Genomic DNA, 15,864 nt, shown 5'->3' on the forward strand with positions numbered 1-15,864 from the left:
CCACATGACACATGAATGAAAAACAATCCCCTCCTTGGTTTATTTCTTTTTTACTAAAAATATTGTATTATATTTTCAGGGTAAAATATTCAGTTGCCATAAAATCAATCAATTCTTTTTTCATTTGCTGTTGGTTTTGTATTTTTTTTTTTTGTTTGTTTCGTTTTCTTAAAGTATTTTGTTGTTTTTTTTTCGTTTATAATAGTTACACAAATTAGATCACAAAAATGCACATAAATTACAAAAATGAAATTGTACCTCATACCGAAAAAGTTGGGAAAAAAAAAACTTCAAATGATGAAAACGAGGCGGCTTCTGGAGGGGGACGACGTTGACGACCCATCTCTGCAGTTCTTACAAATTAAACCAGTTTTGGCTAACAAAAATATCGTAAAGCATAGAGAAATACACAGTATAGTTTCATAGTTTCGGTATAGTATATATAAAAAAACAGTAATTTTGTTCGCGTCACTTGCACAGCTAAGTAGATCAGAGTAGCGTTTGGGGGCAGGGGCAGGGCTCTACGTGAAATGTGAACCCATTAATCAGTAATGTAATAAACTAACTCAAAAACAAATACATACAGTTCAGTTACATCTATATATGGAGATAGAGAGTGAGAGTGCGGGAGTTACACATATCATATCGTATCATATAATATATTACAGATTTTCCATTATGTTTATAAGTAGTTCCATCTTTCTGCTCGTTCGTTCCCTCAAAACTTTCCCGAAAAGGACAATCCCAATGAGCGATGAGCATGTGTGCCTGTGTTTGTGGGGGGGTAATCGGTGTGCAATGAAGGATGCTTCAACATATACAAATACATAGTTATCCAGGGGTTTATTAAACGTATTTTTCATTCATTTAATACTTGCTCAGACGACAGATGACAAATGAAAACTTACAATGGATGGTTTTTGGGGTGTGGGTGTGGTTTTTTTGGAATGAAATGATTTGGGGAAAGTCTGGAAGGGGGTTTGGTTGGTTATTGGTTGGTTTTGAGTCGTATTTAATCGTATTTTAAAGCGTAACAGTTTTCTTGCATGTTTTTGTGTATATGTGTATTGGTTTTATATATAGATATATATACTATGTACTCGCATATATCCCTTTGTTTATATGTATATAGTACGTGTGTGTCACTAACTAAAGAAAATTACAGTTTAGTTAAGTTATATTTATACTTGATATTTTACAGAACAATCGCAAGGCAGAAAACTCAAAAACGTTGCTTGGTTGGAGGGCAGCCTAATTTTGCTTTTTAAAATTGTTTAGGCTAAATTAAAATCGAGTTCAAACCCAAGTTCTACATTTATCTCTGCTATTTTTTTATTTTTTGTTGATTTTTCTCTCTCGTTTTTTTTTTTATTTGTTTTGTTGGGGGTGGTTTAATGGTTTAAATTAAAGCTTACTCTTAAGATGTATGGTGTTACATATATATAGTATTTTTTGTTTTGTTTTGTATTTATATATATATATATTTATATATGTTTTATATAAGTATATAGTATGTATATTTAGTAATACGATTCGCGGTTTCAAACTAGTCCCTTGTACGTTGTATGTATGTGTGTGTATAAATGTATCTGTGTATTGTATGTGTGTGTGCAAATCAAGTATTATACAAAAACTACTAATAATCCTTATTATCCGTCTGCTGTTTTTGTATTTCTTTGTTTTGTAATTGATTGCAATTCTCATATCTGGATATCTGAATATCTGAATATCTCGATCTCGAGTGTAAAGTGTTTCTGCTGTAAATGCGCTCCCCACAAAGTTGTTTAAACAAATTCATTTGATTACTTAGCTGAACGATGAATGCCATCGAATTTAATTGAAAATCGAAATCTGTTGCTATGATTCCCTACAGACGTGGGTTTTTGGGTTTTTCTCTAGTGTTTGTGTTCTGATTTCTCGTTTCTGTTGCTGCTTCTGATTCCTTTCTATATAATTCTTGTCTGTTTATGTTTGTCTCTTCTTTATGTATGTATAATAAAGCTGCACTCTACAATCCTCGTTTGTTGTTGTTGTTTTGCTAACAATTAAGATTACATTAAGAGCTATATAATGCTACTGCTCTGTGTGTGTGTGTGTGTGTGTCGGTTGTGTGCCTGTGTGAGTTTTCGTGTCTTCTCACACATATATTTTCATTCTTGTTTGTTTCTTTTATTAGGTATTTGTTGTTTAAGTTGCTTTAAATATTTTATCGAAATTTTTTTACTCAATTTTTAGAATTTTTAGTGTTTTTTTTTTGTTTTTGATTTTTACATTTAACCCATATCTATACGATTTCCGTATGCATATGTGCAGGCGCATATACTATAAAGATACATACATTCGAGCAGCATTTATATAGAAGTGTGTGCCGAACCAGAATCTGGTGAGAAATTTGCCGAAAACACCTAAACTCTTCACGAAAGCTGCTCAGAAGAAAGTGCAGTTCATAGCTCGAAAGATCTCTTGAAAGTGACGCTAGCCGTGTGCCAGCTATAGCCTTTGATCTGGTCCTCGGCCGGGAGCACCGCGTCTTAGGTCTGCACCAAGCCGCGTATGTCTGCCACGGAGGCGGAGGCCGGCGTGCAGCTGCTGTTGGCGCTGTTGCTGCTGCTGGTGCCGCCGCCGCTGCTGCTGTCGACGAACAGCGTGGCGGCATCGATGCCGGACGTGTTCGTTGAGCTAATTACCCCGTCGGCTAACATATCATCGAGGAAATCGCTAAGCAGGTCGCTATCCTCTGAGCCGACAATCGTCTGTTGCAGACACTTGAGGTTCTTGTCGGCGATCTCGAGCGCCCGATCCATGGCCTCGCACTCGGCTTGTTGCACTGCGTTGGCAGGCGGCCAGGACGAAGGCCAGGGCGAGGGCGGACAGGACAGCGATTGCAATGGCAGCGAGGGCACACATTAATTAGTACAACGAAAAACAAAACAAGTAAAATTGCTGTTAAATACACACCGGATTGAAAGAGCTCGTTGAAGGCATCGTCCGGCAGCGTGTCGAACACATTTACCAGATCGTGCTCCTCCAGCAAGTGGGCGCCATTCAATGCTATGTCATCTGCAATATAAAGTAAACGACGAGTGTTAGCCACAGTCTGCCTCTACAGTGATGCTCCATATGTACGTACCAGCATCGTTAGCGCCAATCAGCTCCGATTCGCTCAGGCCACCCAGTCCCGTGTCCTCGGAACTGGCGTACGCCGAGCTGTTCTCGCATATACCGAACATGTCCTGGCCCAACAGATTCGCCGTGTTGGCCAGGGCCAGGGCCGTCTGGTGGCCGTTGTGCGTGGGCTGACCAATGGCATTGCCGAAGGCAGCGTTGAACGAGGGGAAACTATTGTTGTTGCTGTAGCTCATGTTGTTGTTGTTGAAGTGTAGGCTATTGTTGTTGTTGTTGTGCAGGTTGCTTTGCGGCTGCAGATCCCCACCAGCCGCCGCCAGCTGTGCCACAATTTGGTTAATCTCTTCGGCCTTGATATTGATATTGGCACTGGCCAGCATATTGAGGCCACTCTCCAACTGCTGGACGTGCGGATCAGCCTCGAATTTAAATAGCGCCTGATGCTGTTGCTGCTGATGCTGCTGTTGCTGCTTCGGTTGGTAATCCCCGCTGAGTGGAGCTAGCGCCGGCGGTATGGACAAGTGTGGCAAACCGGGTGGCGCTGGCACAGATACTGGGACTGGCGCGGGTGTGAACGTTTGCGTTGGCGTTGGCGTGGGCGTGAGCGGCGTGTAGGACAGCTGGGAATGAGAGTTGACCGAGGAACACTGCGAATTGCTGGCTATGGACTCCAGCGAGGTGGTGCTGCTCTTTCGCTGCATCACTACCGGCTGCATCACCGGTAGCGTGGTAGGCTGCCTGCTAATTTGGTGGCTCATCTGTTGCTCAGTGTTCGGTTTCCTGCCCCGTTTCTGCGGCCGACTCACAGGATTGGGATTTGCCTTGCGTTTGCGCTTGGCCGGCACGGCCGCTGCGGGTGTTGCCACTGCCAAAGGCAGATTCGCGGCCGTCAGCTTGGCCATTGGCCGGACCTTCTCGAGGCCGGCACGAAGGTGGCTGTGGATTGTGCACAGGGGCAGCGTATGCAGGACATCGAAGACAGGCGCCAGGCAGGCGGTGCCATCCATGAGCCAGGCCGCACACGGCTGGAACAGCTGCTGGGTGCTGTTGTTCACAATGTGGCGCTCGCAGTGGGCGGCCATGGTGAGCGTGGGCTGTTTACAGGTGGACACCAGGCAGCGATGGCCAATCCCTCTGCAAAAGAAAAAACAATTCGATTAACACCAGAAGTGAAGAGCAATACACGATGATGTACTTACATGCTCTGCTGCTGTCCTGCGTGATCCTGATATTTGACCAGCATATTTTGGACGCACTGGAGGCGCTGGCGGGCCGCTCGCACTGGCAAATCCTGCAGAGATCGAGTGGACTGTAGCTGCAGCGCCTGACGCCTCAGCATACCCTTGCGGACGGCAATCCGTTCCTCCCGGCGATTGCTGGGCGAGAGGGGAAAGTCAAGGATCATATCCCTGCCGGTGGTGTGCATCCAATGCTGCTGTAAACAGTACGGCGAGTCTGTCGCATTTTCCGTCGTCTCATTTTCGTTGATCGTCGCAGAGTAGCGCTTGGAGGCGGCCTTCCGACGCCGCTGGCGGAGAGCAGGTTCTGTCTTGTCTGCAATGGGTATGGGGGGTACAATCGGATTCGGTTTCAGATCCTGTGGTGGAGGTGGCTTTGACGCTAAATTCTTCTTGGCGACGCTCGCTGCATTGTTGGTTTTGTTGTTGTTGCCTCTTCTGCCGCCAGCTCCTGGCGTTTGACGTTTTGGCGCGGCGTTTGCATTGACGGCAGCATTAGCATTGGCAACTTTGGAAGACATTTTTTCAGATTTGATGGATGCTGCAGGATTAACGGGCGGGTTGAGGGGTGTGTGAAGCGAAGACGTTGCCTGTGTGGCTGCTGCAGGGGTGCTGCCTCCTGAGACGACCAGCAGAGTACCCGCAGAACGCAAAGCAGATCCCAGGGAAACAACTGGAGTAGAAGCTTTCGAGCTGGGCAGTCGATGAGCCAGTAGCGGTGGCGTTGTCACCTCTGGTGGAGTTGCCGGCGGCGTGGGTAGCAACATCTTGACTCCGTTCGGCTGGGCTTGTCCTGCTGGTGCTGCTGCTCCTGCTGCTACTCCTCCTACTCCTGTTCCGGCCATCAAGACTGGCGGCTTGCGAAAGATAACATTGACGGGTATCTCATTGAGATCGCTGTCATCCAAGGTGCTGGTGGAATGTTTCTGTTTCTGTGGAGGAGCGGCTGCTGCTGGCGGAGGAGCCGCCGCTTGGACTGTTCCCGTATTGAACACCGTCAGTGGTGGCGGTTGTGTCAGGTTGTACGTTATTGTTGTTGTCCCTGTCCCTATCGTCTTGTTCAGTGACTCTACCATGTGGTTATGTTGTTTGTTATTGTTATTGTTGTTCTGGCATGTCAGCGGCAAGGACTTTTTCTTCTTGAGGCACTCCACCTTCTGCAAGTGCTGGGCCAATGTGGTGTGATGGAACTTCGACGGCGGCAGGGGCAGGCCACCCTTGGGCGAGACAATCGGTGACACCATGGCGGTCACAGCGGCTGTGGGTGTCAGAGTGGGCGAGGGTAACGAGGCGGGCGATGTAGGCGGACTGGCCAATGCAATGGACACAGCCTGGAGCTGATGATGGTTCTGCTGCTGCTGGTACGGGTGCTGCGGCTGCGGCTGCTGCTGCTTCTGGCTGATGTCCAGAATGAGCGGCGTCTGCCACAGCGAGGGCGTATGGGAGTAGAGAGGTGGCGGCGGCGTAGGTGGTGTGGGCGGCTGCTGGCATGCCTCTGCTGCTAGTTTCTCCTGCTGCTGTTGCTGCGGCCGAACGATGCAGACGTTGGTAGCCCGCTTCGGTGACGCTTGCGCTTGCAGCGGCAACTGCGCCGGCGACAAAGCTGGCTGCTGTCTCTGAGATTGCGTGACATTATTGAAATTCGTTGTTGCTGTTGCTGTTGTTATTGTTGCTAAAGACGCCTGCGCCTTTGCGGTTGCTGTTGCTGTTGCTGCTGCTGCTGCTGCTACTGCTGCTGCTGTGGCATTAAGCTGTGCCGCAAGAGTGGCCTTTCTGTTGCTTGCCCCAGCTGTTGCTGCTAGCTTCCTATTGTTGCTCTTTCTGTTGCTCTTGTTGTTGTTTTCGCTTAAGCGGGCTCGCGATTTCTACAAACGCGCAAAAGACAAAAGATACGTGTTAGAGTTTGACATGGAAAAAAGGGTTAACAACTCTTGTCATGCCCTTGCTGTGGGGGGAAGGGGAGGAGTGCTCTGCAACTGGTATAACTGCAACTGGGGGCATTGTTAGATTGTCTACAAAAGGCCCGGCTAGCCAGCGACAATGCATTCCACTTATAGCACTTACCTGTGCATTGAATAGAATTGGCGGCGCGACTGAAACGGTCTCTGTGAATGCATACGGATCCGAGTCCTCTGTCGTCGTCTTGCCGGCGACGCTCTCCCCTGGCGTCAGCGTGGCTGCTGTTGCGGCTGCTGCTGTGCTTATTGCTACCGCTGCTGCTGTGGCAATTCTTTTGGTGGCTGTGTTCCTAGCTAGTGCTGCTGCTGCTGTTGCTGTTGTGGCTGGATGAAATCTGGACGCTTGCTGACATGACATGTCCAATGTGAAGCCGTTGCCGCTCTCGTCTGTTGGTCCTCTCCTCGTTCTGTCCCGTCTGTTTCTGTTGCTGCTGATTGGTGCCTGGTACTTGCTGTTGTTGTTGGTTCGTCGCCTGACTTTCGTTATTTGATCTGTGATACAAAGAGATAAAGAAATAATGAATCGATAAGTCAGCGGAAATAAAAGCAGCAGCCGGCCTGAGACGCCATAACAGGGCGTTGTCACGTGCTCTCCAAAATGCAGTCACACATGCATTCACTCTCACCCACACATCCACAGGCGCTCCCCTTCGCTCTCTCTCTCTCTCTCTCTCTCTCTGTCTGTTTCTACGACGCACTCACACACACACACACACACATAGGCAGGGGCTGGGGGACTGAAGGAGAAACGAATGCGATAATAAAAACAAACTACAATCAAAATAAATAAATCTGTTTCGTTCGTTCGTTGCTTTCTTTTGTTGCTTTCCTCTCTGTCTGCCTGTCACTCCTCCCCCCTAAACGTCGCAGTCCCTCTCCCTCCCACCCCTCCCTGCGCTGAGTGCCGCCAACCGCTTCTTGGTACCGTTAATGCTAATAACAAATGCTGATAATAAAACGAATTCGCAATTAACTAGAAGGGAAGAGAGGCTGATTTCGGGCTACGACGCATTTGATACCCTAATAGAGCGACAGATGATACATAGCTTCCGCTTGTGGAAAGTTTTTCTCAGAAATACCAGTTTCCAGTAATCCGAACTTGGCTGAGAACCCGACATACAGACATTTCTAAATCGATTCGGCTGCTGATCCAGAATAGATATGCTCTATGGGGTTTTCTACGTTGCAAAAATCTGTTCAAAAATCAAAATACCTCCTGCAAGAGTATGAGTATATGATAAATACAGCTACATAAATACTAAATAATACATAAAGATGCCATAGAGCACAGTTTGTTTGAAAAAATTTGCATATAAAAGCGTACACATACAGATACACTATGTACATACAAACAGGCCCGTATATAAGCAACAACAAAAGAAATTGCGTATAAATAAATGAATAATGTTGAACTTAGGAAAGCAACAATTATTGGGGCTACACGCCACGCCAGTGATCGCAAGTGCAAAAGAACGAGACAGAGACAGAGCCAGAGACGATGCACAGTGTGGCCAGATAAGCGGCAAATGGGGCCGTATTACTGGACTTTTGCAGCGCACAAAACGAGAGGGGCAAATATATGAGATAAAACGATCATAAAACAAGAAGAGAGAACATTTATTTTCGTGAGAATTTCCCCACCATTTAAGAGATAAACAATCAATTTTAACACATCGAATTTTGTGGAAAGCCTTAAACTACAAATAGAAATTTGTTAACCGTTGCTGAATTATCTTGAGGGGCATTACCAATAAATCCTAAGATTCGACAGATTTACTAAACAAAGACCTTTATACGACTAGTTGTTGCTCTGGAAGCTTTATGATGTGCCGATTCATACTTTTTAGCATTGCTTCACTTATTATTGCCTCTGTTTCTGATGCTGATTAAGGATAGAACAGTTATCTAACAAGGGGTGTCTCTTCTTTAAAAATTATAAAGCCCTCCTCATAAAAAGCTTCCGTCACAGTGTGCACTTTCAATGACTTCATTGTTTTTTTTTTTTGCATTTGCATTGCACTTTGATTAGTTTCACACACAGGCACACATATATTGATTTCCATTTCCCTCGATGCTTGCATCAGGGGAGGAAAGCCATTTCATGATTATAACCGAACAACGTCCAACTTGTCGCTGAATGGGGGATAAGGGGAGTACTGCCTCTTTGTTTGCTTATGTTTTCTTAACATGTTCTGCGAAAGAAGGAAATGACTTTGAAAGCATTTGCAAGATTCCCTGCATAACACACACACACAGAGGGCCCCCACACAAGTGATGGGACACCCCCCCTTCTTGTACGTGTGCCTGAGTGCAGGAGTGTACGTGACAGTTTTGTTTATGATTTCGTTTTATTTATTCATTGCGAACCGTTAAGAAGAGAGGCGAGAGCGGGGAGTGGTGAGGCAAGGCTAGGCGGGGCGGGGCAACATGATACGCACGGCATTGAAATCTTTAAGGTTAAAGACGAGCGAATACGCATTCGCGATTCACGGATACACCGACCAGGCCTCGTACGCACCACGCAACAGAGAAGCAGAGAAACAGAGACGAAGAAACGTAGAAACGCAGAAACGGACAAGTACATCAAATAAATTCCGACCAAAGGTTTTTGATCTCAAGAGTCTGTCCACCAGCACGGGGAGAGAGGAAGGAAGACCGAGCAGAGAGAGAGAGGGAGAGACTACGACGAGCTGTTTTTAACAGACAAATAAAAGAAAGAACGACTGAGAAACCACACGAAGACTGTCGATAATTGCAAATAATGACGATGCTGGGAATTTGTTATTGTTTGCTTTTGTTGCTGCTCGAGCCGTTCTGTTTGGTTCGGTTTTGGTTTGCTTACTCTGCGATCTCGCTCGCTCCCTCTCTCTTGCTCACTCTGGTCTCTGTCCATCTCCATCTCTGGCAAAGCCAGTCGCGAGGTTTTTGGCCATTTTAGGTCTTAAATGTTAACTCGTTTTTTTCGTTCGACTTGGAAACACGCTCGAATGTCGAATGATAAGAGGCAGAGACAAGAAAACAGCCAAAGAATACCAAGACAAAAGAAGTCGAGGCAGAAAGGCTAAAGCTAGTGGCAAGACATCCAAGACTCCGAGTAGAAAACAACAACAATTAAGTACGTGTAGAAGCCTTACAAATCATTGTTGTTGGAGCTTTAAAAGAAAAATGAGATCAGAGATCTTTAAAAGATATCTAATTGTTGTCGAAAGGAAGACGGGAATGGAAAAACTCCTGGGCATCATTGGTCATTTCCACTTATTTTAAAGGTAACAAACAAGGGTACTATAATAACATATGATGAAAAATTTCCATCGGTTTTGTCTTTGGAAAGGTGCGTAACCTTTTTCCAGAACTCTGCGCAATGCTGCTGCTGCAGGCAGACACAAAATATTCAAGAAACCCCGCGTTGAAAACGAGGGCCACATGAAGGTTGTTGGCTTAGGAAACTTTGTCTGCTCAAAGGTCTGCTGGGTAAACGAGCTGTACAGAGCCCAGCCCAGCCCGAGCCCAGCCACAGCCACAGCCAGGCTGATAGGCGGCAGCAAAGCAGGCAGGCAGGCAGAAAGCCGGTCTAGAGGTTAATTACGAGAGCAAAGCGTTTGCAGCGTTACGCTTACTGAGCTACAGCAACAGCAACACATTTACAACATAGAGAATAAAAAACCAGAGATATCCGTATAGTAGTAGTACCAGTTGAACATTTATGGACTGGACCGATTGTGTGTACTACATTTGTAGTTGCAAATACTCTGGAAAGGCATACTTCTTCGGGCCCTTCAGGCATTTAGCATCCAGCATTCGGCATTCAGCATCTGTCGACGCAAAACTAAAATTACATTTAAATGCACATTGCAAATGCAGGAAAGGCGACGGAGACGCCGAGCCCGAGCCCGAGCCCGAACCCGTTTGCTGACGTTGCTGCTTCCTTCATAACCGGAAACTGAAGGCTAAATTGTGTAAAGCTAAATATAAAAAAAGCTATATAATATAATGACGACAGCAACTGCCAAATGACGGAAGAGGGAGAAGAGGACGAAGAGGCAGAGGCAGGCTGAACGTCAGTTGGAGGCAAAGGCAGGCTGAAACCGCCGCATCGGCAGATGGAGGCAGGCTGAAACCACCGCAACGGCAGATGGAGGCAAAAGGCAGAGCGCCAAGAGGCAGGCAAGCAGGCAGCCAGCGAAGCCAGACGAGCTCTCAGGCTCCACTTCAGCCCGTCCGTCCACTTCCCACTGAGGTTTCTGCACTTCCAGAGCGGTATATATGTGGGGGATGGTCGGGGATAGATTGTTGATAGAGCCTGGTGGGATGGTGCAATGGTGGGTTGCGTTGCTCCATCACCACCGACCAGGTTAACGAGGTTAGACGCATAACTTCCTGTTCCTTCTGTTTCCAGACAGGTTTAAGAAACTGTGTTTGAGGTTGTTGCTGCCAGAACCGAACTATGACCCGCATATAATTATTCCAAGATCTGAGGCGCTTCGAAACTAGGTTGAGGGAATATTCCGTTTTGTTGTTGGGTGTAATCCATGGTGTAATATAGGAGGTGGGATCCGTTTCCACAGTAATCCAAACTCCGAAAAGTTTACAGTTGTTTTCTGTGCACACTGAACGAGGCGGCGCAGCTGTCGCAGGTACTAGCGGAAAAACACAGACACCCGAGCACACACACGTATATGTTTATACATATGTTCCGTTAAAGCCAAAGATAACGTTTGTCTGGGTTTCTCGAGCCGCAAGATTTTTTTTGGCAAAACAAACACACACACGCATATGCACAGAGGCACACCTCTGCTCCTCTCTTACACATCTGACAGCCGCATTAATACATACATATGTACGTATGCATATGTGCTCATTGGTGTGAGAGAGTGAGAGGCCAATAAACAAATCAACAAAAACTAAACAAAACAAATTACAAATTCCGTGTAAATGAACTTTGGGGGGAAGTAGCGCGACGAGCGTTTCGAATTCCGTTTTAGCGTTTTGTTTGTCATCCGTTTTCACACTATTTATTGTATTCGTATATATTCATGTATGTATATGTATATGTAAATACATATGTGGAGCGCACTCGAAAACCGCTGTTGCCGGCGTTTTTATGATTTCTTTTATTCTCGCTGGTTCTTCTTCATCCGTTTTCAAAGGCGGCGGCGGCGGCGGCGGCGGTCTCGCCCTCGCCCTTTTTTCTCCTTCCCTCTTCCCTTTTCACTTTGTCCCCCCCCCCCCCCCCCACCTTATCCGGCTGAGCACTTGTGTATTCGAACCGTGTAATTGCACTTGCACTGGTTTGGCCTACGGTGGAACAACTATGAATGATTTTAATCAACTATTTTTAATTGCTGTTAGATGCCTTTTACATATATACTATGTATACCGAGTAATCAATGCACGCCGTCTTTTTCTTTGATGCAAAACAAGAATGCGTCACTGCCAGCAACACTCAGCTCAGCTCAGCTCACACACACACACACATGCACATGCTACACACACGCAAAGAGAGAGCACCGAGAGCGAAAAAAAATTTACCCAACCTGATGACGAGCCAAACTAAACTGGCGCCGCAGCGACGCGCGCAATATACCCAACCTCAAACACTCACACATACCACTGCGCGCACACATGTACAGACACATACATTGCCAATTACGCCAGCACAGACCTGGGAATTTTTCTTGCAGCAAAATTTTTTCTTCGCCCTGCAATTCCACTTTCAAATGCAATTTTCGCCTTGAAATCTTTTAGTTGCAAACTCCAGACGATCTCTCAGCTGTAGGTGAATATATTTTGTAGCACTTTTTTGTGTTTCGCTCAATTGGGCATCGCTTTAAATGCGTTTTATTATTAATTTTCAGTTCAGAAGTTGAGAGAAGACAACACGCAACTAAGATGGCGGACAACTCTGTGCAACTGTATGGGTGCGTGAGTAATTTGGGTGTGATTGTGTGCGGAGTTGCCAGACCGTTGCGTTCGATAAAGTACCGCGCAGAGTCAAAACTGTAAATGATAACGTTTCCGAAATATTTCAAAGGAGGACAAAAATCTGTTCATCTCCCCGACTTTTGGGGAGGGAGAGAAGAGAGATTAAGAAAACAAAATTAAACCTAAAACATGGGTCACCCAGTTGCACAATTACGATTATGCTATCTGGATCTGGCTCTGGCTCTGTCTGGGGCTCTCGGGGGGTTTTCTTTAATTACGGGTCTAACAACTCTCAATTCAAATTCCCAGCCTCAGTCACAGCCCACATCTTGTCGCAGGCCGTCGAGTCGAGTCGGGGCGATCGCTAGTCGCACATCGATTCAGATTAATATTCATATATCTCTAATCAATCCGTCGCGTCATGGGAAGTTTTTCTGGCCGACGCACAGCTGCTGCGGTGGTTCTATTTCTGGCTGTAATTAGCTCGTTCTCATTGAGATTGGCCGGTAGGTGGGAGACGGAGCCGGGACGGGATCTAACTTTTGTAAACACGTTTGGCAGTGACCTTAACATTGTATGCTTTCTCCATGTCCACTTGCAGCTCAGGGCACAGACAACTGCATATCGAGGACCCAGAATGGAAGGACGACCGGCAACTGCATCTCCATCAAGGAGTGCGAATACTTTATGAAGATATTGTCATCCGTGAACCTAACCCAGAACGATCGTATACTGCTGCGCGACAATCAATGTGGTGTACGCAGCCGTGATGTTCCGGTTCAGGTAAACGGAGATACCCAAAAGCGATTCAAGTCTCACTTAACCGCTGAACTCTCCAATGGTTCATAGGTATGTTGTCCCAGCACGGAGGGGCTGGGTGCACTCGCTCTTCCTTTGCTGCCCAAGAACTGCGGCTCTGTGAGGTGGCAGCGCACAAACGACACGGAAACGCGGATCAAGGAGTTCCCCTGGCTGGCCCTTATCGAATATACAAAGGGTGAGTGTACCCCCAGATAGCAATTACCCCTCATGGTCACACCTCAACCTTTCCCAGCGTCCAAAGAGAAGATCCATGCCTGCGGTGGGGTGCTTATCAGCAACCGCTATGTGCTAACGGCGGCTCACTGCGTGACCAATGCTGAGGCCGATAATCTGCAGATTAGCGCCGTGCGACTGGGGGAATGGGACACGAGCACGAATCCGGACTGCCAGTTCGACGAGCAAACGAAAATCGTCAATTGTGCTCCCGTCTACCAGGACATCGGCGTGGAGCAGGTCATCAGCCATCCGTTCTACAACAAAACCAACCTGAGCCAGGTGAACGACATTGCCCTGATACGCCTGGCCCAGCCAGCCATTCTCAACGAGTTCGTGGAGCCCATTTGTCTGCCCAACAAGCAGCTGCGCGCCGACGAGCTGGAGGGTCTGGTCACCGAGGTGGGCGGCTGGCAGGCCAGGTCAAGCTCACGCATGAAGAAGAGCACGGTAACGATCACCTCGATTGAGGATTGCCAGGAGAAGTACGCCCGCCAGAATCTGCACATCCAGGCCTCGCAGCTATGTGGAGCCGCCAACGCCAACGAGTGTCATGGAAATGCAGGCGGACCCCTGATGCTGTTCAAGAATGGTGGCTATCTGCTGGGTGGCTTAGTGTCCTTTGGGCCCGTACCATGCCCAAATCCAGACTGGCCTGACGTCTACACGCGTGTGGCCTCCTACGTTGATTGGATAGAGGACCAGCTGAAGGCATAGGAGGAATCTATTTCCTTACTATTAATTTTTTGACATACAATTGCCTTTGGCAGCTAAGAAAACTGGTCAACCTTACTTATGTTTGGGCGCCTGGCGTATGCTCGACGTGCCGGAAATTTCCATTTTGTTGATCGTGGATTAAGCGGTATAAGAGGACCTTTATTGGTCAGTGTCGGTCGTCCAACCGGGCGCGGAAAGATGTGGCGGATGTTTGGGTACGCTCCATGAAGAATAAATGTTGCTATGTATTGTTCTTTTTAAATAGTAAAATACAGCGAATACACAGACCACCTATCGGATTTTCCCGCTATTCGTTTTTGAATTTCGATAGATTCGTAAATCGTTTTCACCCTATTGAAAATTTGCCCATCACTTGAAGTGTGTTTCAATCCGCTCAGATCGAGCGATGGTCTTTTTCATGTTTAAACGACTATTATAATATTATAAATAATAAGAGCTGCAATAAAATAAATTGCAGAGCAAGGCGAAAGGATAAAAAAAAATATGCATTAAGCGAGTCCATGAATACCGCTGTTTCAAATTTCGAACTCTCCGCTCAACCAGCTGATTCCCCTAACCGACATATTAGGTGGGGACAACTCAGAACTTTAATGGTCGTATGACATCGGATTTCAAGTTAAAACAATGAGACATGATTTAAAAAGCTTATGGGAGAAAACAGAAGGTATGTGTGAGAGGTATTTATAATTGAGCTTAACGAATTTTCATCCTCTGTCCTCTTTCATTTTATTGTTTCCCCATATTTTCTAAAACCCTTTTTTAAACTAAATCCAACTAAAGTTGGACTGGCCAGTCAATTAGAAAGTAGGTTTATTAATAGGATAAAATTATGTGGGCATGGCTAAATGTTCAATCTGGCTTATAATATTTGACGGAACATTAAAATTAAGCAATATGGTTTCCAATCCTTGATGGAGAACGATTAACCTATTATAAGCCAAGGGGGTATTTAAATTTTACACCGAAAATAATGAAAATTTAATCATTTTAGCGCAGTTCAGGTGGAGTTCGCAGGGTTTTTTGCAAGTTAAAGGGAAGGATAGGATGGATCTACAAGAAGAATTTACAATCGTTAATAGTTTTCGCCATTTACCTCAAGTAGCTGAACTATTTAAATGGAGGGGGCATAAGTGGGATAAGTTCGGTTTTTCATCATACGAGACGCTATATTGTTGTTGAGGAGCATAAACAGCAATTGCCGCAGCAAGAAAACAAATCAAGTATTTAAAACAAACCAGTCAAGTAGAAAATTGATTCATTAATCAGTTAAAATTATGTGGGCATGGCTAAATGTTCTATATAGCCAGTAATATTCCACGGAAGATCAAAATCGAGGAATATGAATAATTCCTCGGTATATTTTGAAAATGAGACCGTATATTTCGGTATTTATTTGAATAGGGTATGAATCGGTAAAAACCGGTTCACAACATTGAGACTAATTCCATACAAAATGTTGCGGGAAACATTAACTTGTAAACCGTTTTTTATTCCAAATACAGTACATAAAAGTACTTAAAAGTAGTTAATTTAGTTAACTAGTCAGTCTCTGGTCTATTTTGCAGCTCATCGTCTGTCTACAGAGACAAAGAACTGGTACTGGGATCAGGATTTCTATACAAACACCTAATCAAATTCATGAATAGACCAAAAAAATTCAATCTAAGACAAGGTCTTTACTAATTACGTTTAAAAGCAGGTTGTAAAACAGTATCTTTATATAATATTCACGAAATAGGGTATACAAATGACAACACTCTGGTTGACAAGAAATGAGTCTGCAAATACCAGCAACAGTGACGTCACAACCTGCGACTATTGAACATTTTTTTTTGAAATCGTGTCAA

General features: G+C 45.6%; 2 protein-coding genes across 5 annotated transcripts; one reads left to right on the forward strand and one right to left on the reverse strand.

Moving 5' to 3' along the window:
• Nucleotides 1-141: 141 nt before the first annotated feature.
• Nucleotides 142-12,228, reverse strand: LOC108156099. 3 transcript variants are annotated; one of them, XM_017287388.2, is made up of 6 exons: nt 11,985-12,228; nt 6,429-6,814; nt 4,326-6,229; nt 3,131-4,260; nt 2,959-3,060; nt 142-2,827 (listed from the first exon to the last, which is right to left on the reverse strand). In XM_017287388.2, exons 2-6 carry the CDS (start codon nt 6,678-6,680, stop codon nt 2,532-2,534), a joined length of 3,684 nt encoding a protein of 1,227 aa, XP_017142877.1. In that variant the 5' UTR covers nt 6,681-6,814; nt 11,985-12,228; the 3' UTR covers nt 142-2,531. The 3 variants fall into 3 exon arrangements, with proteins under 3 accessions (XP_017142877.1, XP_017142878.1, XP_033245215.1); XM_017287389.2 differs by lacking the exon at nt 11,985-12,228 and adding an exon at nt 11,700-11,798; XM_033389324.1 differs by lacking the exon at nt 11,985-12,228 and having other exon boundaries at nt 142-2,474; nt 2,526-2,827.
• On the forward strand, nt 12,222-14,290 carry LOC108156100 (serine protease easter). 2 transcript variants are annotated; one of them, XM_017287393.2, is made up of 4 exons: nt 12,222-12,240; nt 12,846-13,027; nt 13,094-13,241; nt 13,299-14,290. In XM_017287393.2, exons 1-4 carry the CDS (start codon nt 12,237-12,239, stop codon nt 13,994-13,996), a joined length of 1,032 nt encoding a protein of 343 aa, XP_017142882.1. In that variant the 5' UTR covers nt 12,222-12,236; the 3' UTR covers nt 13,997-14,290. The 2 variants fall into 2 exon arrangements, with proteins under 2 accessions (XP_017142882.1, XP_017142881.1); XM_017287392.2 differs by lacking the exon at nt 12,222-12,240 and adding an exon at nt 12,548-12,750 and having other exon boundaries at nt 13,299-14,286.
• Nucleotides 14,291-15,864: the final 1,574 nt, after the last annotated feature.

This window comes from Drosophila miranda, chromosome 2 (assembly GCF_003369915.1).
Source record: "Drosophila miranda strain MSH22 chromosome 2, D.miranda_PacBio2.1, whole genome shotgun sequence".
NCBI classification, from domain to species: domain Eukaryota; kingdom Metazoa; phylum Arthropoda; class Insecta; order Diptera; family Drosophilidae; genus Drosophila; species Drosophila miranda.